Source organism: Haliotis asinina, chromosome 10, assembly GCF_037392515.1.
Source record: "Haliotis asinina isolate JCU_RB_2024 chromosome 10, JCU_Hal_asi_v2, whole genome shotgun sequence".
Classification (NCBI taxonomy): Eukaryota; Metazoa; Mollusca; class Gastropoda; order Lepetellida; family Haliotidae; genus Haliotis; species Haliotis asinina.
In genome coordinates this window covers 8,042,100-8,066,132 of record NC_090289.1, presented here as the reverse complement: position 1 = coordinate 8,066,132, position 24,033 = coordinate 8,042,100, and the positions used below count along the sequence as shown (strand labels likewise).

The 24,033-nt window shown below is 39.2% G+C and overlaps 1 protein-coding gene across 2 annotated transcripts in view; it reads left to right on the top strand.

Moving 5' to 3' along the window:
• The first annotated feature begins 493 nt into the window (after positions 1 to 493).
• The window catches only part of LOC137298084 (beta-1,3-galactosyltransferase 1-like), an 83,272-nt gene continuing 59,732 nt past the window's right edge, over positions 494 to 24,033 (top strand). The window contains exon 1 of one of the 2 annotated variants that reach the window (XM_067830152.1): positions 494 to 676. In XM_067830152.1, the coding sequence (XP_067686253.1) occupies positions 632 to 676 (45 nt within the window). In that variant the 5' untranslated portion in view covers positions 494 to 631. Of the gene's footprint in view, positions 677 to 13,158; positions 13,249 to 24,033 lie in introns of those variants that run through there. The other variant, XM_067830155.1, reaches the window with a different exon arrangement.

The window sequence follows — 24,033 nt, the reverse complement described above, 5'->3', positions numbered from 1 at the left end:
TACTTGACGACAAAACTGATAATTGAACACAACTTTAAAGTCCTTGACTCATTTAGAAGAGGTAAAAGGTGTGGTTTTAAAAGAAGCTAGCTTCATAAGTATGCATGAGTGAGTGAGTTCAAATTTAATGTCGCATCGTCATATTATTTCACTGGTACTGAGACTTAGTATATCATGAGACTCAGAAACGGCATGTTTCTCGCACGAAAGAGGTTGACATCCAAAAATACTAACCTTTTCAACTTTCGCTTCGATCGTTGAAGTGATATCTTTTGTGAGAATACGAATTGTCTTAATGAAGGCTGTTTTGGCTTGGTATTGGCTCACCAAGATTGCACTTTATCTCAAGGTCATGCTTGTTCTAAAATTGGTCCAATGTGAAGTGCATACGTGCCATGGCACATGCAAAACGTGGGGAGCACGTGCGAATGATCTACAACACAATTCACGTGCATAATGTGCGGCGACTCGCATAGTGTTCTCCCTGTTGAACACCGCATTCACGTGTATGTGCTGAAGACGGTTGTCAAAACAATGCCGTGTAAACATGTTTGGTATTTAGATCATGTTAATTTTGCCAAAGGTTTGAATCGGTTAATGCATTGGAGCTCCTGGTGTCTAAACGGTTTAAATGCAAGCTTCGTGTACTTTAGAGATGAATCAAGAAACAATGCAAGTAAGTCGTCACGGAGGGATTATTTTCAGCACAGATTTTGTTGGGTTGAGTTCAACAATGCTTCGTTTGCTTACTTACCGTATGCGTAGTAGATGTGCCGATTACAATTATGACATAACACATAACAGTTTAATTCTGTAAAACCAAAATTTCAGAAATTCAGCGCACTGTGGCCAGTTACTGACAAATGATTTCAAAAAATTCAACATCCTATTGTCATAGTTATATACTAAGGATGAAAGATGTTGGTTTTTTTCTCAAAACTCAATATTTAAACTACCTGCCATGGGCGAGAACGTTACGTTTGCTCAAAATTTAAGTTTTTGAGTTTGTAAAGTAATGAAAGTATGTTTATGACACGAAATTCATCTTAATTTAAATAATTCGCTTAACATAGCTAATTTAGAGCGTTATTTAAGTATCTCACCCATGGGTGAGACCCTTTTACTCTTTCAACACCCTATCATTTGGAAAAAGTCTCAAAATTCGAATCGCATACTCGCTCGTGACAATTTCAAGGCGGATTATTAACCATATGCTTTCGTTTACCTAACTGATTCATATATTGTGTAAGCATGCAAGGAAACATTTCTACAATCCGACAGAAGTATTAGTGAAAAGTGAACATTAAACAGAATCTTCAGGCCTTCAGCAACCCATGCTTGCCGTAAAAGGCGACTCAGCTTGTCGTAAGAGGCGACTAACGGGTGGTCAGGCTCGCTGACTTGGTTGGCACATGTCATCGGTTCCCAATTGCGCAGATCGATGCTCATGTTGTTGATCACTGGATTGTCTGGTCCAGGCTCGATTATTTACAGACCGCCGCCATATAGCTGTAATATTGCTGAGTGCGGCGTAAAACTAAACTCACTCACTTAAGAATAACTTCACATCAAGCGTAGAAAAAGATGAATCACAAGGCCTCACTCATGTGTCAGAAGTCTCTGAGCCTGTATAGGGCCCCTTTTTCCGTCCCTTCGATCAGATAAGACAGAGGCCTTCTTTACTGACTTCAAGTAAATTCTCTGAACCAATAAACGAGGCTTATGTCTTTCAGCATATCTGTGAGAGTTGGCCCTCCTCCTTAGACTAGCGTTTAGTCTCTGGAAATAGAAAAAGGAACCCCTTTGTCTATCCCACAGTCCCTGAACCACATTATTTTCCCTTCCACCCATCCCCCCGTGCAATGCTGAAGTCATAAATGAATCAAGCCTAGATTTCACCCAACTCACTGTAAGGTTCCTTTTAAATTTAAATGGGTTTATTTGTTACTGTCAATATCATATGTATTTAGAGACTGAGCGTTAGTTTAGAGAACTGAATTTCATGACCTGGAGGAAACCTAGACTTGCTTTATTTTGGGGCAGAAGGCCCTGGGGTAGCCTAGCGGTTAAAGCGTTCGCTCATCACGCCGATATCCCGGGTTCGATTCCCCACATGGGTACAATGTGTGAAGTTTATTTCTGGTGTCCCAAGCCATGCATGATATTGCTGGAATATTGCTAAAAGCGGCGTTGAGCCAAAGTTACTCGCTTACTTTTTTGAGACAGCAGTATTACTGGGGAGAGGAAGTTCCATGGGCTCTGTCCCTGAATCACATTATGTTACCCACTGCCTTGCCCACCCTAAGTGAAACAAGTGTAGATTTTCTCAAAGTCTCCATCGCGCTGAGGCTCCTTTTAAATGGGTTTATTCATCACATTTATATGTTCAGAGACTGGGCGTTACTCTGGGAGTGAGATTGGGTCATGTGATGTGCCATTATGAATGCGTGCCAAAAGAAATTAAACCAGTTTCATGTACAAGAAGAAATTTTACACTTTATCTTTGAAGGTAATAAAATAGTCCTTCTTTAGGTCACTGATTAAATAATCTTACAGTAGATAAGACACTTCTCACGTGGCTTTCCCATTTGTCATCCTCCATTTTCAAAACCATTTTTTGGCTTGTCACGGAATAGCACAAGATGGTCACAAAAGGATGCGCAGCTTTAGTGTTGCACATGAAATATAAGCGACAAAACCATTTCAACGTCCTTAAGAAATGTATCTTCTAAAGGCAGAATTGGTGGTACGATTCATGCTATATCATGAGCATGTGTTTTTAAATTACTATTTAGTTTAACGCCGGACACAATAATATTAAAGTTATGTGGTGACGTTCTGAAATTAATAGAATCTGCATCACACAGTCTGGTGATCAATATCATAAGCATCTGCGATCTGCGCAATTGGTATTTAAATCACAATCAGATGGTGATGAACCGGAGGGGCAATGGGGTAGCCTAATTTTTAAAGCGTTCGCCCGTCTCGCAGAATGACCAGGATCGATTCCACACGTGGGCACAATGTGTGACTCCCGTTTCTGGTGTACCCCGCCGTGATATTGCTGGAACATTGCTGCGCCGGCGTAAAACTAAACTCACTCGTACACTCTTAAACCAGTGTATCGGAAATGCCAAGGACAATCATTCCTAATGTATCCTGTATGTGTCGCCCAACATGGTGGACACACCTGACCCTGATTTCTCGAAACAAACTTCAGTTTTCAATCAAGATTGAAACTGGGTTTCGCAATTTGAAACAGCTGATCATAGTGACTTGTCGTAATTACACATTCCCTGTTATTGCATCACGACTAAAGGGATCGGGTGGTCGGGTTCGATGACGTTGTTGACGCGTCATAGGTTCCCAGCTGTGCAGGTCGATGCTAGTGAAGTTATTCATTGGATTCTGGCCCAGACTCTGTTATTTACAGACTGCTGCCATATAGCTGGAGTATTGCTGAGTGCGGCATAAAACTAAATCCATTCACTCACTATAATCGCATCAGCTTTATCAGTTGCCTCTAAGTATATTTCTCAGATGTAAACGAATCATAATGATGACACGATAATACTTGGTTTATCATGGAGGCCCTCGATCCACAAAGCGTTCGTAACTTTACGATCTGTCGTAACTCTATAGTTCACCATAGACTTACGAATGGCATAGCTCTACGAATGCTTTGTGGATCGGGATCCTGAAATGTGCAGATGTAACACCATATAATATCAAACCATCTGACCATGGGTGTCCTCAAAATATGGCAGTGTTTATATTGAGTTTTTTATTGTGAAATACACACATGACACGCTCTTTAATTTTACCTAAATCATTTTTTAAATGTCACCCATCGTATACCCTGTGGACAGTTTGATATATTTACTCGCAGTCACGTCGATACTGTCCACATTGTTCATTGGTTATCTTGGGTGTGGTGACAGAAAATTATCAATATGGTTGTATTACACTACCGTGACTGGATTGGCTTTGTCAACTGCCGACAAATACAACGTCTCCGCCAAGAATCGGAAATTCGTCTCTCAGGTAAGTTTTATTCTGCAACACGGACAGAAACATGCTCATTAAATCTCACACATTATCACTAATTCAGTCCTGAATTAAAGTTAATCCTTACAAGCGATTGAAGCCGATATCTGATTCGGTTCGAAGTATGGACCCAGTTTTGCAACGCTGAAGTAATGCTACGACAGCTGTAAGTCTATGTAACAGAATAGGAGCTATGATGGCCATAGCGCTACAGTAGCTGTGGGAAACGTGCACGGTAGTTTGTTGAGGATCAGCGTTTGGGTTTTAGCTCGAAAACATCTATAGATAATGAAAACTGGATTGCCCAGTACACCATGAATAGATAACCCTTATATTTCCTCATGAACGGACAGAAGCATGCAATCAGTACAACGGCATGGTTGTAATCATGTATCATGACTCACCCGTTGTGGAAGATACGGCAATCTGTGTAACTAGTACTGCAACAACAGAACACGCTTTTTCCCTTCTTGTCAAGGACACCGTTGGACGATAGTGTCTGAAATAACCGCTGGTCCACTAGCCCGTGGCTAGTAGAACTACAGTCGGTCCAGTAAACCACAGTCATTGGCCCGATTGGCGAGTGAATTTTCATGGGGTCATTTTGTAAATATATCACCCTCCGTCTTATTTAATTTTATCATAAACAAAATTACAAAAAAGTTACTCCATGTGTTACCACGGTTACCCACCAACTGTCATTATATTTAAAATCAAACGCTGATGTAATATTCAGTTTCATATTGCTCTATCGATCGCAAATGTAAAGTTGCACTATTTGAATGGCTCCATGAAATGCTGGTGCTGATCGACGTGTTTACATAGATCGTTATCACTCCACCAAACCATTGTACTCTTAAATCAAAACGTGAATGCGGCCATCGGAACTCTGTAACGTATGTTCGTAAAGTAAGTGCATCGTTATTAGTAACTGGTTTTATCTACATTTGGACCGAACAGGAGTTTGGTAATATGTCAAATTATATACAGTACATTAAGCAAAGATGTACAATGTGTGCGTTGACATAGTCTCTCTCAAAATGATTCCTTCTCCATTGCTAAAACATTATTCTACATTTCAGTGAATAGTCGAGCAAGGGGAATACCCAGTGAAGGTTCACAGGTCAGGAGTGGGGCAGGGGTTGATGTACCCTCAATGTTTGTTTATGTTCCCCCAGCCCGATGGTCGAAAAACACCAATCGAGGGTACATCAACTCATGGCCCTCGAGTGATCAGTGAACAACGTATCTATCACACCGAACACCCCAATGAACTATTTAAAGCATTGGTATTGGATCGTACACTTCGGCCAACCTGTGTGAGTCAAACGTTAGTCTTATTAAAGTCAACCCGCGAAGGTCCCGGGGTAGAATAGGCCTTCAGCAACCCATGCTTGCCATAAAAGGCGACTGTGCTTGTCGTAAGAGGCGACTAACGGGATCGGGTGGTCAGGCTCGCTGACTTGGTTGACACATGTCATCGGTTCCCAATTGCGCAGATCGATGCTCATGTTGTTGATCACTGGATTGTCTGGTCCAGATTCGATTATTTACAGACCTCCGCCATATAGCTGGGATATTGCTGAGTGCGGCGTAAAACTAAACTCACTCACTCTTAGTAAAGTCGCTGCGGTGTAATTTCCCGTCTTAATTTTCTGGGTACAATGTGTGAAGCCCATTTTCTGGTGTCCCCCGCCGTGATATTGCTGGAATATTGCTAAAAGCGGCGTAAAACTAAACTCACTCACTCACTCACTCTTAATTTTCACAGAGACTACATTTGAACGTTTAGTCAAAATTTATTTATTGGAATGCGAGGCAAATCTTTTCGTAGCCATCACTAGATTTTGCAGACGACACAAGAAAAACATATAGAGTATCTCCTTGCCATCGATTTGCATTCGCAAAACATCGGTAATTTCAGTGCATCGTGTGTGATTCAATGTTATTCGTGATAAAGAAGCACTACCACGAAGTACCGAATGAGTTGCCATTGGCAGCAGGGTACAATGAAATGTAAGTGGGGTACAGAAGTAACAGAAGAGCGCTTAGCCAATCAGAAAACGGCATATATGTGTGAGAGAAGATAAACGTGAATCATACTTACAAAGTAGTTATTTTCCCCGCCGCTCGTTAAGAGCGAAGTGGTGGATATAGTATTAGGCTTACGTAGGACTTGGAATATCTTAAGAGCCGTTGAATAGTGGTGGATATAGTATTAGGCTTACGTAGGACTTGGAATATCTTAAGAGCCGTTTAATAGATTCTTTTCATATCTAGTACTTGATCATGATATAGCTAACAAAGTTTCCTGATTTCGGAAACCTGCATGAAACTGGGTAATGTCAGAGCCATGTAGGTCTCTGCTCAGTGAAACTATGATTGTTGGTTTCCGGCAGTTTCCTCTTGCTGGAACTGACTGGTTAGTTTCAGCGACTGTCGGAAACAATGTTTAGTTCCAGAAAAGGTAATTGACACATAAGTATATTTGCTAGTTTCCGTTGTATATAAAGCAGCTGATGGTTTCTATTAGTCTTACCTAGGGATTTCAGAATGCCATGGGTTCCCTTTCGGTTTTTGTATGTGTTATCGATTTTACACTTTTGATTAGCCTGTTACAGATACCTGTGGTGAGGCAGACTTTGATTGCGTTTTCGCAAACATCTGTTACCATGGCTGTTCCACAGCAGGTGATATGTCCGCAAATTTACTAGTTGTGGATGAGATTAAACACAGTCATTCAAGACAGAGGTGTTTTTATCCACAGTAATCCAGAATATCTATCATATACATTAGCCAAGTATTTTGAGGTAGGTTTCTGTGTTAATCTAGTTTCACATGGTTTATAGTTTTACCTTATAATGCTAGCACAATTAGTTACTTTATTATACATATGCTATTTGAAACCTCATAAAGTGTTGCGCGATTTGCTTTTAATGAATTTATAAAACGATTTTAATTTCTAGATATATTATGAAGGACCTTAAATTATATGTATTACTCATATTTCACACACGTTAATTTGACTTAAGTCAAAAGGGCCATAGGACATACAAACTAATACATATTTTACGTTTTGTTATACCAATATTTCTTATTATATGCATTTGTATCAATATGTAAACTAACAAAAGTAACAATTTATAGGGTGACCATGATACACTCTATAGTTGATATTTGATGAAATATTTATGTTACCATTACAGCAACAGTTGTATGGTTGACTAAACAGCACTGCTGTTAATCTTGTTTTGATTACTGACTACTTGTAATCATTACACAAACAGTTGTATGGTATATAAAGTATACAATTAACTACTCTAAGATTGTTTAAATGAGCAACACTGAGACAATTACGCCCCGTGGAGGTCTGGGGTAGAATAGGCCTTCAGCAACCCATGCTTGCCATAAAAGGCGACTATGCTTGCCGTAAGAGGCGACTAACGGAATCGAGTGGTCAGACGGGCTGACTTGGTTGACACATGTCATCGGTTCCCAATTCACTAGACCACTGGTCTGGATCAGATAACTGGATTGTCTGGTCCAGATTCTATCATTTACAGATCTCCGCCATATGGCTTAAATAATGCAACGTGCGGCGTAAAAGTAAACTCGCTCACTCACTGAGACAATTTACACTTATCAGACGGGTGCACAAATTAGACTACTAGACTACCAGTTGTACGACTTCCATTTTTGTGGAGGTCGTGGTGGCTGAGCGGGTTAGGCGGCTGACTGTGTGCTGGCGATTAGGTGCCTGACTCTTTCAAAGAAGTCAAGCAAAAGTACAAAAGTGTGATCCCAGATGTGACGTTACAACACCGAGACACTCTGAAAATGTTTAGGATTCGAGTGGCAATGTGGCTAATGTGATTAACAGAAACGGTAATCAAAGGGAAACCTAGTTGAATTAAGTAAATTACTGAATCCAACTGAAAGTAGAGGATAGCAGAAACCCAATGGCACCTCTTAGGAATCTGGGTAAATGAAACTCACTCGAGCATTACGGGAGTCTTGGTAACGGAAACGCACCGGTGCCTTACGGGAATCTGGGTAACGGACACGCACCGGTGCCTTACGGCATTCTGGGTAACAGAAACGCACCGGTGCCTTACGGGAATCTGGGTAACGGACACGCACCGGTGCCTTACGGCATTCTGGGTAACGGAAACGCACCGGTGCCTTACGGGAATCTTGGTGACGGAAACGCACCGGTGCCTTACGGCATTCTGGGTGACGGAAACGCACCGGTGCCTTACGGGAATCTGGGTAACGGACACGCACCGGTGCCTTACGGGAATCTTGGTGACGGAAACGCACCGGTGCCTTACGGGAATCTTGGTGACGGAAACGCACCGGTGCCTTACGGCATTCTGGGTGACGGAAACGCACCGGTGCCTTACGGGAATCTTGGTGACGGAAACGCACCGGTGCCTTACGGCATTCTGGGTAACGGAAACGCACCGGTGCCTTACGGGAATCTGGGTAACGGACACGCACCGGTGCCTTACGGCATTCTGGGTAACGGAAACGCACCGGTGCCTTACGGGAATCTGGGTAACGGACACGCACCGGTGCCTTACGGCATTCTGGGTAACGGAAACGCACCGGTGCCTTACGGGAATCTTGGTGACGGAAACGCACCGGTGCCTTACGGCATTCTGGGTGACGGAAACGCACCGGTGCCTTACGGGAATCTGGGTAACGGACACGCACCGGTGCCTTACGGGAATCTTGGTGACGGAAACGCACCGGTGCCTTACGGCATTCTGGGTGACGGAAACGCACCGGTGCCTTACGGGAATCTGGGTAACGGACACGCACCGGTGCCTTACGGCATTCTGGGTAACGGAAACGCACCGGTGCCTTACGGGAATCTGGGTAACGGAAACGCACCGGTGCCATACAGGATTCTGGGTAACGGAAACGCAACGGAGCCTCATGGGAATCTGGGTAACGGAAACGTACCGGTGCCTTACGGGAATCTGGGTAACGGAAACGCACCGGTGCCTTACGGCATTCTGGGTAACAGAAAGGCGTTGGAGCCTTACCTGATTGTGGGTAATTTGTAAGTTTTCGTTTTCCGGAAAATAGAAGGAAATGTAGAGAAAGGATCGGGAAACCTAACTGAAACGTAAGTTTCCATTTTGATTCAGATAGGTTTCCGGTGTCCGGAAACGAAGTTTTTACTGTGTTGGTTCATCACGGTATGAGAAAGGTCCCAGTCGGGTTTGGTGACCTTGACCTTCATTTCAAGGTCACAAGGGAACTTTCACATTTGTCAACGATATGCCTCAAGAAGCGTTCGATGGATTTTCGTCAAATTCGACATCAAGCTCTATCTGGGGAAGGCGCGGGTCCCAGTTGGCTTTCGTGACTTTCACACAATTTTCAAGGTCACGGAGACACTTTGAAGATTTGAAGACATGCATGTTAAAAGTGCCTGTTAAGATAGATATCTTAAGAACAGTTCACTTGAGTTTCTTCATAGACTTTCAAGACTTCCCTTAATGGTTGACTGGTCATGTTTTTGTTGACATTTAACTCCATCTTAAACTACGACCTTCAGTTTCATTGCTTTTTAAAATGGTAAGATAATATGCGGCGGGGGCTTGTCACCTTAGTGACAATGCTTGTTCAAATAAACTCTGCGAGGACTTGCCAGAGTCACTGAAATTAACATATTTTACAGAAAAAACAGATACTAATAAAAAGATAAATATAATGAAAAGGAGCCACTTTCCTTGTTTCTTGAAACTGTCTCGATTTAATAATCGTATAAAACAATGTAATTCATTCATTTAGCGCCTAGTATCCATCTGAATGGTTGCTCATTGGACACTGCAATCAGATTCTGATTATGATTACCCCGGATGACCAAAGATGCCTGTGAGGCACTAAAAGGTTATAGTCATATGACTTATCCCACCGGGTACCCATTTTCTGGTGTGAACAGAGGCAGTTTTGAAGAAAATCACTTGCATTAGGTGAGACCGTGTGCTTCGATGTGTGGTTCTAGAAACTCTCAGGAGTTAGGTTGCCAAGCACTGTCACTCTCCGAGCTCGACATTGCTTATTTTCAACTGATTCCTGACCCGAGCTGTATTCACAGGACCACACACCGTCACATATACACATATCCTAGAGTTACATGAGCTTCCTTGGCCATATGTTTCAGGGGATTACGGTATAAGTGTCCGAATTTTGAACAGTCAGCAGAGCCGATCTGTTGAATCATGCTGGAGTGGTTTTGTGCTACCCGGTCGAATTTCAGGCCCTGTTAACCCACTAGGAGAGTCTAAATTCATTAATTGATGGGGTCGGCTTGTATTGTATTAGACTACATGAAGCAAGGCCCGAGCTTTTGTCCATGTCTTACCCGTGGAGATCCGGGATAGAATCGATCTTGAGCAACCCATGTAAAGGGTGAAAAAATCATCACTTACCATTGGTATACTATTTCTCTCAAATTGATATTATAAACTATAGGGCATCCTTGACACGCTTAGGATTATCTTCCCATGACGAGAAAGGAAGATGGACAATTGTAGAAACCTGCTGGTCTATTTAAGAAATAGTTTGTGTACATCACCAGGTAATATTATAGCCGTTGCAATGAAAAAAATTAATCATTAGCAACAAAACAGTGAGAAACCAGTTAAAAGTATTTCATGAGTTATTTATAATGAGGTGGCATAGCATTTGCCCCACCTGTTCTTGTGCAGATCAGGGTAAGAAATGGTCTTCAGTATGCCAAGCTTGTCATAAGAGGCGACTAATGGGATCGGTCAGGCTTGCTCACTTGCTCGACATGGTGACTTAATCGATGTTCATGCTGTTGATCGATGGATTGTCTGGTCAAGACCGGATCATTAACAGACCGTCGTCATTTAGCTGGAATATTGCTAAGTGCGGTGTTACACAACAAACAAACATACAAAGAAATGATTCAAGGATATTCGGAGTGGGGAAAATGGTAACTAGAAAGTAGAAAGTACCACAGTGCACCGAAACTTGGACCGTTACAAAGACAAATTCAACATCGTGAACCAGACTTGATTTTATTCAACTTAGTTATCTGAACGGAAGTCTCAAAACGATTGTTCAGGCCGACCAAACTCTGGAACAGCTGTGCCTAGCTGTTGATATCAGTCGATTCTGGGGAGATGGGTAGGGGAAATAAGGAATGGGGTGGAGGGGTGTGTGTGCTTTTTCAAGGGGCAAGAATACAACGTATTGCTTCGCGTGAACAGACACGGGAAGACGACTTCGTCAGTAAAAACGTCAAGTATGCAAGTAATTTGTTTGAACATACGTGTATTTTATTCAATGTTGAAAGGGATTGGGCACAGTTTATGTAACTTATTACCTCCCGCACCCATCAGAAACATAAAAAAAGAAAAAAGAAGGGACATAAAATTATTAAGAAACATAATTAATTAATCGAAGCGCTTACTTCGTACAGTGTATTTATGCAACTAACTGAAGATATTTCCATTAAAAGTAGTCGGTAGAGCAGCGTTGCCGTATAGAATGGTATCAATGTCTAAGTGGATTTTTGATAGTTCAGAGTGTTACTTCAGATAAAAACGGCAGCTGACAAATTTTGGACATTTTAAAAAGAAATGGTTTGCATCTTCCACTAGAGCACCGCAGTTGCAAGCTCGACTGTGTGATGAATTAAAACGAAACAGATCTGCATCTAATGAACAGCACGAATGTGATAACTTTGTGTTAGCATGTCAAAATTTATCAAATTTTGCCCTTTAGAGTAATTGTCACAATCCAGTTTCGAAACTAAATTTTGACAATTACTTTAAAGGGCAAAATTTGATAAATTTTGGCATGCTAACATTTGTGTAAGGTATATTTGTCTTTCTTTCACCAAATAGAAAATACTTAGTATTCTGGAACTTTTTCAGATAACTTTGATATAAACATCACAATTTAACATCACTGGACAAGCTGATTTAACAGTAGTGTCTACTGTTCTTAGCAACATAGTATAGATACCCGGTATACAATTTACATGACGGTCACAAATAACAAGAAAATATAATGATCTTTTTCCATTCGTGTGGTATACATTGAGATGTAAGACGCTCCTGTTTAATTCATTTTCCTCTGAAATTAATTACTTTCAAAACTCTAAACGAAAGAAAACGTAACTTGCTTACCGGTAATGTACCAGATAGGCATCATGATAGCACATTATTTCCATGCTATTTTGGAACAAATAAATGCAAGATGGGGAACATGTCAAATGGCCTCAAGGTTTGAGATGTTTTTATTGAAATACTTTCTTACTTACATTTAAATTTTGACTAGGTTCCGCAAGATGCGTCGGTTTTCTGTATATTTAACTCCATCCATAGACTAAGGAGTTGCCTCAGAGGGAAAATATTTTACAGAAAATATTCATAGAAACAAAAAGAAGCCAGGAGATTTTGTTCATTTTCCGGTCTGAAACTATGACTATCTTCACTTGCGCTTATATTCTAGACTTGCCTTGGCTGTGTTGGGTATAATTCTTTGACTGTCTGTAGGCCTATCTGTTCCATCATAACTCATAACCAATAGCTATCAGTCTTCGTGCAAGACGGAGCTTGCAGCCATGAGAATCTCTGTGCGGGCAGAGTGATAAGAGGGACTGATAAAAGACAGGAGTAGTGGGGGTAACTGTTTTCCCAAACCCTCGTGGTCGGTACATCTATTAGAACCAGAGGGAGCCATTACGCAATCTGAACGCACCTCCCTGGTCCTTCCTTTAAACCCTTACTGCGGTGCAGTCCCACAGCGAGAGATTACATAACACACCCTCATGTTATATCGACGCGCAGTCTCTCTTTGTCCTCGATGGTAATAAACCACTTCCTGAAATTCCACTGCACTTCTGAAGAAATATTAAGAAAAACATTCTCAATTTTCAAACATCAAGCTTTTATCCAAAGACAGCTTAGAACCGAAAACCCAAAGCCGGCGCGAGACATGTTACATGAGACTCCATAAACACTGCTTTGATAGAACGCGCGCGAGACGAGCCGCTGCCCGAATGGGATAGGCCGAACGCCTAGGTGAAAGATACGCGAAGCGGCAAGCGCCCGTGGTGCTAGCTACTTGTAGAGGTGTTGACATCGGAGAAACATAAAAATTTCCCCCAGGGATATATATTTACTGACGCCTGGACTTTGAAGCCAATATGTGAGTATGTGTTTGGGCATTTGTGGTTAGGTTATTACAGTTATTGTCAAGCCTATGTTCTACTGTGTAAGCGAAAAACGTTTGATGAACATTACTTTAAATGTCTGATGTTCAACAGACAGTTGATGTTCCGTTTGATCGATATGTTTTTTTTTCGTGTGTGAACAGGTTTATGATTGTATTACTGACAGATATTAGAGGAAAATGAAGATTAAAACGATCTTTTCAGTAAATGAAAACATTCCGTTTATGTCCACAAAAAATATATTTGTTAAGAGACAGCCTTGTCACGCAGTACAAGGAATCTTGAATGAAATTAGCTTTATTTTGTTAATATTTAATACAAAAATGGTAGATCGTGATTAGCCAAGGATACCAATTCATTTTGACCACATGATCTCACCAGTTTATGTATATTCACCACAAACTAACAATTCTACCAAGGAAATTTAAATTTAAACTACATTTTTTGTATTTTGTTTAATATATTTTTGATCAGTATTGCATGTACGTATAATATTGAAGCTGAATGGAGAAATACATCATCACTTATTCATCAGTCAGTAAATACTTCTATACAAGAAATATATTCAGTTTGTATTACCAGGACTGAGACAGTTTTGCAAGAAATAGAGCCGTGAGTCACAAGCAGTTCTTGTCCATGAAGCCTTTCCCACACAGGGAGCCTGCTTGAGAACTAGTCACCTCAATTTAACTGATAACATTTGATAAGATAAGGTTTAATGGCTGTGGCCCATGGTATTCCAAGTTGTGTTTAGGGCTGCTGTTTGAACTCTCAGGGAAGAGTGTAAGTGCCTGTTTTAGACCTTGCTGACTGGTAGACATCTTATCTTGTTTATGAGAGTATCTGGTCTTTATATGTGGCGTAGAACTTATATATGCATATATAAGTTAGACGTTTGTGTGTAAATGTTTAGTCATCTTTAGATATGTACAAAAGAAAGTAAATACACTTTATCAAGTTCTTGGCATCTTTTGTAAATGTGTCTGATGCTTCATTTAGGCTTGACTGAGTTTGGTTTTAGGCCACTTTTATCAATATTCCACCAATAAAGGCAGTGTTCCACCAATAAAGGCAATGTTCCACCAATATCACGGCTGGGTACACCAGAAATGGGCTTCACATATTGCACATTGTACCCATGTGGGGAATCAAACCTGGGTATTTGATGTGGCCTTAACCACTGGGCTACCCCACTGTCCCTTTTATTTAGGATGTAATGATGTGTTCAAGAATAGTGCCCTTATAGAAATGTGTCATGAGTAGGGACTTTATGTTCAGACCATGCTAGGATTTTAGCACTGACCCAGATTGCCATAAAGTATTGTATTTTAAAATATATCAACATGCCTTTTAAACAAATCCTAATAAGCCCTAGAACAATGTTTAACTTCTGGGGCTGAGGCAATCTTGACTGGCCAAATCATTTCAGATGTAAGTAGGAGTCTTATTTAGTCTAACCAGAGACCATATAATCTATTATATGGCCTCTGGTTTAATTTCTAGGATGTGTGACACAGACTAGGGGTAGGGCAGGGTAACAAGGATATCTACTCAGGCCCAGTACATTAACTCCAAGTTCGTAATTAATGTTATTCCCTTGATGCCAAGCAACAGGCAGGATAGAATAGAATTTGTGCATGTCATTAAACTTCAAAGTCATGGAACAAAGTAAATTATGTTGGTAAAATCATTGTAAATGTACATTATCACAAATTGCACAGCACCATTAAGATACATACGTGCCTTGATAATTACCTTATAATGATTCTAGACAATAATATCTACCGTCTGGATCATTGTTTAGTAATATTTTGCTTTTATTGTACTGAGTAGGTTTTTGAATTCTCAATCTCTACTTTTTGAGTACTTTTGTACATTACGTAGAGCTTTCAGAAGAAATCGTAATGACACTTAAAATATGACATACAAAACAGGCAATGGAAGTTAGATACATTGTGTAATGCATTCTGATGAGTGCCAGATATTTTCTGTACCAAAGTCTTTTCAAGAAATATTATGCCATTCCTGTGCTAAACACAATTACTAGATATTATGATACCTGATCATGTATATTCTTGTGAGGACTCTTGAAATGAGGTAATTTGAATCCTGCCAACCCCAAATGTTATAGGACAGGTAGTGAATGAGTATAGTTTTATGGCGCTTTTAGCCATCTTCCAGCAATATCACAACCAGGGTCACACAATGTATCCATGCGGGGTGTCGAACCTGGGTGTTTGGCGGTAAGAGAGAACACTTTAACCACTAGGCTACCCCACCACCCCTATGGAACAAGATAAACAATCATGATAATGCTTTTCCCAGATATAGTTCCCAAAATTGGCACCCAGACCAAAATCTTTTCTAGCTTTATTCAAAACGATTCTTCATTCCAACATACTTCATCTACATCAGACCTTTTCTCATCAGCATACAAGCCACAACCAAATTGCTGTTTTACTGTATTAATAACCCAAGGAGAACATCATTATTCCTGCTTTCGTCTGGAGGAGGTAAAATAAGCATTAATACTTCTCAAGCGTAAGCACAGGGTAGAAACAGTCAGGTTGCCCCCAAACCATCAAAGTGTTTTGTTGAAATAGTCATGATACTTAACTCCAGGGCTGCTCAGCCATGACACAGGGTTCTTGGCTGGAAATGAAAGTAGCTGGGATTTGTAGCACTTCCAGCAGAAGTGATCATTTTTAATTACTCTTTGACAGATGTCCCAGTTGCCATGGAAACAGAAAACTGGAACTCTTGTCAGTAACATTTTTATAAACAGCTTGCAAATATTTGATAATTTGGTCTTATAACTTAATACAAGTATATTTTCATGTTACAGATAAGACAAATGGAAACCATATTAACTTTAAGAAATATATACAAAAAAGAAGATGATTGAAAATGACATTTTTCAAAACTTTTTAAATGTACATGATGAAAACTTTCGATATTTTTTTAGAAATCATGTCCAAATCAAGGTCTTTAGGGTGACGAGCGAACACTTAAATCATTAGACTACCCGAACGGCCAAATGCCTGAAGGGTTGTAAAGATAATTAAAGGATCGCAATGCAGTTTTTTCGAAGGGTGCCATAGGTCATCAGACAGATAAAATTAAATGTGCCTTTGTGAAAATATGTGTGCCCATCCCTTTTGATGATCAAGTTCAACTTTCAAAATTGAAAAAAAAAGTGACAAGGAAAAAACACATTCTCATTTTTTTTCTCAGCTTGGAAAGTTGAGCATGTGTTAAAGAGTCATAGATTCAAGTCACACTCCTTACAGACACTCATCTTATGGTGGACAAATGGATGATCAGGATGCAGCCATGTCAGAATTATTTTTTGTAAATGGCAATAAAGAATTGTTGAAAAATAAAAGTGACACGCCAATGCCTGAGAAACATTTCACATGTTTATTTGGCCTAATGTTTAGTATGTGCAACAACTTCAGTGTACATAACTTTAGAATCTTACATATTATTGACATTCCAAGTTTCATATGTGAACCAAACACAAAATATTGTTGTAATTGTGACGTCATTACAGTAATTACCAATAACTAGTTTAAACTCTACTTTAATGCACCTTCATTCTTCAGCTGAGTTGTTCAAGGAAATAACGCCCAGAAGATGAGACAAGGAGCTCATAATATACAATTACAAGCAACCACGTTGTTAACCCTGACATTAACCTGAAATCATCTTGACAGTTGCTGTAGGAGCTAGGTAAACTGGAACTCCCCTAGCTAATGTTCATTTTTTCCCCCCCGAGTTTATTGAAGTAATCAATCCCTGCCTCGACATGACTTTCCTCCATGGTGCTCTAATTGGTATATAATGACTTTTCATGTCGAAGAGAAGGGCTGCTTCACAAAACCCTTGTTTTCATTACAAACAATTGAGATGCTTACCGTTTTTTCACAAATCTGGTAATCTTATTAACTTGGAAAAAATCTTATGTTGTATCCATCTCATCTTCTGAACCTAGTTCCTGGAGGCAGGGAAGTGTAAAAGAAACCAGTTCTGTCCTTCCAGTGAACAACAGAGTATCATGAGGAGAGCACACTCAGTACGACCAGCAGTTATATAGTATTTACAGTACCACCATGTGTGACAAAGGCTGTTCGGTTGAAAAATGTTGATAAATAGTGATTATTCTAACAATGAAAATGAATAAAGGACCTTTTTATTTTGTAAGCGATACTCACATTAATGGAGAATGTGAAAGAATTGCAATAATTTACTGAGTGAAATGTAAAGTAATCAGAAACATGTACACAAATTTTCAATTAAAAAAACCCAGGTATATTTATGTTTTAATCACAAAAACAGTTTCTAGTATCTGAACTTTTTCCATTATGCATATCTCACTGGAACTCACTTGACTGGTCCAGACTTCATTATTTACAAACCGCCACCATATGATTGGAATATTGCTGAGTGTGGCGTAAAACTAAACTCACTCACTTACTCGTGACATCTGATGTGTATAGAGTCCACCATTTTGCCAAAGACCAAGCACTACAATAGTTCAAAACTTCCTTTCAAAATCAATTGGCATCTGGATGCATTCACCACTGTCAATCTAAGAAATATGTTAAAGGATACTGAAAACTCCTACAATGATTTGTCAGATAAACAGTATAACTGAACAGATAAAACCGATTATTCTATAGTCTATTATCCATAGAACTTGGTTTTCCTTCAGTTGTTTATTTGATAAACATTTTTTTGTGTGTTCCCGAGTCTTCTGATAATGTTACGAAGGGGTCAAGATCTTAAAACTGTAACCTATTGTAGCTGACTTGGTGTTATCTGTTATCTGTTATCTGTTATCATCATTGAAGTGGTCAAAAGCATGTCAAACTGTCTCCCTCAAAGATAGTAATTTTCTCTGTGCTTAGATTTCTTCGTAAGAATAAGCATATTTCATTGTAGCTGCTTGTAAATTTCTTAGTATTACGATATGGTTCAGAAATTCGGTGGAAGTGGTTGTGTTGTGATCTAGTAATTGATGAAGATGAGTATTATGTATTATTTGTATGTGAACAGAATGCTGATGTCTAAATGTGAAAAAAATATCAGAACCATAAACCATGATAAAGTCTGTCGCAATTTTTGTGACACATGTGTTTTCCTTATCATGGAGATGTACATATGTCATCGGGAACGTCTTTCATTGCTTCATAATCGATGGGCACAGTCAAGTTGTTCAAATATAACCAACAAAGGGGAAGCCATCGGCAATTTGATGATAACCAGCTTGTGCTCTTTAACTGTCAGGTGTTTCTGTAATGCATGGGAATTCAAGGATGTTAATCACGTTTTTATTGGATTTTGCAAACTTTTTGTGAAATTTTAATAAGGAAGGTGACTTTTAGGATGCTTTTTTTCATATGTCAAAAACTATAATTATGTTAGTGTTCTCCTTTTAAGAATTGACCAACCCGTCACCAAAGTTATCAGCTGTGTTCATGTACATGACAAATACACTATGTTAAAACATGCATGTTTTGTACAAATTAAAATGTGTCAAAAAGGCTAACGTGTCTAAAAGGTGATTTTGGAGTGTTTTGCATTTTTGTGATATTTGAAAGTGAAAAAAATCTTTGATTCAAATTTATCTTCTGAAAACATGTGAGTGAGTGAGTGAGTTTTAGTTTTACGCTGCACTCAGCAATATTCCAGCTATATGGCGGCGGTCTGTAAATAATCGAGTCTGGGCCAGACAATCCAGTGATCAACAACATGAGCATCGATCTGCGTAATTGGGAACCGATGCCATGTGTCAACCAAGTCGGCGAGCCTGACCACCCAATGCCGTTAGTCGCCTCTTATGACAAGCTGAGTCGCCTTTTATGGCAAGCATGGGTTGCTGAAGGCCTATTCTACCACAGGACCTTCACGGGTTTCTGAAGACATTCAGATAAATTCAGAACAGTATGGGAAACATTCATGAAAGAGACACATTAAAATTTCTAAATAGACTAACAACTAGTCTCTGAAATGAACATATTTTACTGAAAAAGTTCATAGTTAAATAATCAATAATATAATGAAATGGAGCTTGGAGACTTTCTTCATATCCTGAAGCTAAGGGAATCTAGACTTGCCACATTTTCAAGACTTGCATGGGCTTTCTTAGTGGATTCTACCAGAGGGCATATCTTTAGGGTTGTGATCAAAGGTCAAGGTCACAACACTGATGCACAAAGGATTTGGGTTAAGTATTAATTTCCAATGAATTTGATATGTAATGTCTCTAGGTGGAGCCCTGCTGTTAATAGACTATTGTCAAACTAATACAAAAGGTTCACATTAAGGTTTTCATAATGAAATCCTACGAGCCACTGTAGGTAAAATTGCTACTTTGCTTTAAGCATGTATTTTAGGTGTTTTTTGTATGTTTTTATTTTAATGCCACTCACAGCAATATTACAGCTGTATGATGTCACCTAGCAAATAATCCAATCTAGACCAGACAATCCAGTGACTGGTGTCATGAGACAAAATGACAGAACATGTTTTAATGAACCACCAAGAAATATTAACCATACCAGTTGTTTACCAAAAGGTATATATAGATACATCATAGATATATGCAAAGCCTAGTCAACTGTACACCTGAAAAACATTCATGAACAGGGTAATGTCTGGTTGTCTGTCTGTTACTTTCTAATGCATGGTTACCTCTACAAGTATTTATGTGTTTTTTTCACAGATACCCTCACATTGAATGTCAGTTGTGTTTTTGTCAAAGAGGTAATCCTTTGAGATAACTGAGGTCATTGTGTAATATGTCAGCATCATGCTTTGTTTGGACTTTATTTGTAAGATTTTAACAGAGAATATCTGACAATGGCTCATTCCATATGGACCTATCAAATTCTTTTCGGATTGTCCTGAAGGGCAAAAGTCAAGGTCATGAGGCAATAAATTTTCACGGAAAGGTTTGTGGTCATACATCAAAGAAGTATGTGCAAAAAGCTTTGTCGGCTTATTGTTGTATGTAGTACTCTTAAAACTACGTCTAGGTTTGCTATTAACTTATTAAAAGGATATTGATTTTGAGTTGCCATTCCACTGATGAGAAAAATGGCTTTTGCAGCAGGTGCCGTCAGTTGCAGATAATATTTAATAAGTGCTGAATACAAATAACACTAAATTAGGCAGCTTGTCTCTTCAATCAAAAATTTGAATGGTAGCCGTCATGTAAAAATTGCTAAAGTCTGTGATATTTTTTCAAAAGTGAAAAATGGAAAAAGAAATTATAGATATGATCTTGTGTGCATATGTCGACCCTAACAGCTGTATCTCAAAACAGAACTGGACATTGTCAGCAGGTTGTGATGCAAGTTACAAAAACTTTTTTGCGGTAAAATCATTTGCATTTTTTTGTTTGTATTATAAATCATTGAACTAAACAGTCATTGAGTTGCGCACGCACTTACGTTCATTTCAGTTGGGCATAATAATTTTTCTTTGAGTAACTGAATACATTGTACCCATCTCACTCAAACTCAGTTGGCTATTTTGTCATTTTCCACAAATTTTAAAATGTTATAAAATTTAAACGATAAGAAAGACTAGGAGATGTTGAAATTAAAGCTTCTCTGTATACTTCACTTAGTTTATCTGTGCAACTGTACACAAGCTGAAATTCGACTTTTTTGTGTGTATGCACGTAAAATCTAATATATTTGTTATTTACAAAAATCAAGGATATTGGTATGAAATAGACATAATAAGAATTGAGTTTTCACACAGATATTTGTCTAATTCATACTGTTATGCAATTTATGTGTACCTCTGTCACTATTTTAGGAAACTGTCCCTAAACATGTTAAGTAAACATCTACATTTTCTAACTCACAAAGATGCGGGGAAGGAAAGGTCTTCAGAGGTGACTAACAGGATTGGGTGGTCAGACTCACTGACTTGCCTGGCACATGTGATTGGTTCCCAGTTGCGGAGAGAGATGCTCATGCTGTTGATCACTGGATGTTCTGGTCCAGACTCAATTATTTACAGACCAGTCCCATACAGTTGGAATATTTCTGAGTGCGATGTAAAACTAACTCACTCACTCTACATGTTTCTGTTAAAAAACAAGGAAAAATGTCAGATTTGCTATCAATAGAGAGCAACATCAAACCAACAGCTGTGTCAATTTCCCACAGGTATCTTCATCCTTCAGAAATAAGCTATCGCCCTCTCCACATGCTCATTCTGTTTGTGCTCACTGAAGAATGTTTAGATGCACTTAAGAATATGGGGAATTTTCCTGCTCAAGAAACAAGGATTGTTCCCAAATTAGTTATTAGATTCTCGAAAAAAATATTGCTTTATTTTGTCTGAACATAATTAATTGATGTGGATATACTTCGTTTGTGGTTACCTCCAGTGAGAAATGTTGCATTTTTAGGGCTTCTTGCCATAAGGCAAAAGACCTATTGTAATTACTGATGTTTTTATTATTATTATTATGATTTATTTTTCCGCCGTATTTTGTTCCAGCGCTACAAAGAGCACCAGTGGACAGAATCGCTTGAAAAAAATCAGGCAGATGCGCACCGAGGTGTAGATATTCCCCATTAAAATCTCTAGGCTGTGGGCCCAATAGCAAAGGGCAGATAAATCAAAATTAATTCGAAATTTTCAATTTGAAATGCAAATATTTCCGAAACTACTGCTGCAATGTCTACCAAACTTCTTGAGCAGATGCGCAATCAAAATGTCTACAATTTCGCCTGGACGGGTCGAGTCGCTAAAATGCACCGTTTGGCCGCTATTTGCGATTGAAGTTTTTGCTGCTGTTTTTCAGCCCAATTCTGACTACTTTGCTCCCAAAATCTGCTGCACTACAACTACAACAGCTACCGCTTTCAAACTTGCCATACTTTGTCTCTAGGCACCTCCCACACAGTCACATCTTTGCTAAAAGGCACCGTTTTGACATCGATACACACTGCATTAGCTAAAAAAGAAGAGAAAACATTTGAGACGTACCCCAAATGAAAGGAAAGAGTGCGGAGCAAATTTATTAATATTTCTGCTTAGACCGCTTTAAATATCTATCGAAAGTGCTTGCCTCTATGTACACGTCACCATAAACAATACTAGCCATCAAAGTCCCCAAGTTTCTGCTTATTAAGGAAATAGGCACTTCTTTTTATCACACCGACGGCCCAGGAATACGCGGCCGAACGTGCTAAAAGTTAGTACAGCATTTAACGTTTAACCCTAGAAAAGAGCACGAAAATCTGAAGGAAAGTGGGAGGTCGAATACGGCCGCTCCTTCAAACATGTGTCTCACAGGACCGCACACCGGCACTCACTATTGTCTCTAAGTTCAGTCGTTTCGTTCAAAGTTGGCGATATGTATGAGTTCTGTGTATATAAGTATAACCTGCCTTTGTGTATGTCAAAAGTACTAACGCTTAGCAGATACATTTGATCTGAGCTTCAGTTGAAATCAGTTGAAACGCCTTTTATAGGCCTATGAATATATCTGAAAACTAACTGAAAATGCAAAAAAGTTAAAGGTTTTTGTGTGTTCTGTAGTGCATACGTCGATTCATACAAGTAAATTCATCAGCAAGCAAAGTCCGAAGTGTATCGGTCAATATCGCTTCTGTTCTTGGCGTGGGGCCTCCGATGAGTCTCCTTGCTTAAAACAGTGTGGATATTTACCGATGCAGCGAGGAAACCATGAATGTAACTTATGATTACTTATACTATATTTTCGGTCGAGCTTCCGTATTCTATTAATATTATAAATAATTTTACATGCATTTGATTGGATTTCAAGATCAAGACTTACTGAAAATCAGTTTGCTTCCATCTCTCTCCTTTTCACCCTCATTGTCTCTGCATGAGCATGAAATGCACGTGAAATTCATTCCAAGCCGGGAGGTGACAAATCGGGAGCGTCTCGCCAAGCACCGATACGATAGACTGACTTGCTGGTGTCATTTAAAGTAATTAATCACAAATGGCATTGTTTTCACACTGAGTTCCAGCCCATGCTTTAATTAACGAGTTCACAGATGTTAGCAAATTTACACTGTGTAGCGTGTCACACTATGAAATTTATGATATATAAGCGTTTATTAAACTTCTGACAAGTTAACTTACGAATTCGAAGATGGTGCTTCTAAGCTTGCGAACCTAAACTACAATTATTTTCCACTTTAAAGAACAACAGATGTAGAGAACAATTCCATGCGTCTCGCAAAAGATTATATACTTTTGAAAATCCCTCAATTTGTACAACTCAGTGGCTGGTCTAAAAATGTATTAAAGTATATGCATGTTATCTATGTACTGTGATTGTTTAATTGTATGAATCGTAACAGAAGTAAAATAACATTTTTTACAGGTCTCATAGATTTTTCATTCATCCTTTTGAAAATGGCAAAAATAAAATGTTGCGCCAGGTCGACGTGCTAGAAGGCGCTGAAATACGCAAATTAACTAGGTCTGGCAGTACTTCTCCAACCAAATCTTACCTTGTTTGGACTGATGTTGTTACCTCTTAATGCATAGACTTTTTAGTGTACAATGGAGTAGCATATATGCGTTCATTCTAGAAATTCCTCGTCTGTGAAACAATAAACCGAGATATAAGTGGAACCGCGGTATTTTGCCTTCTGTTCCATATACCTGTCTTGTTTTGATAGTTAAGGTTTCCTGTTTAAAGCACAAAGCAGGTTTTAACAGCACAGCTACATTCCAAACATACACAACCATAA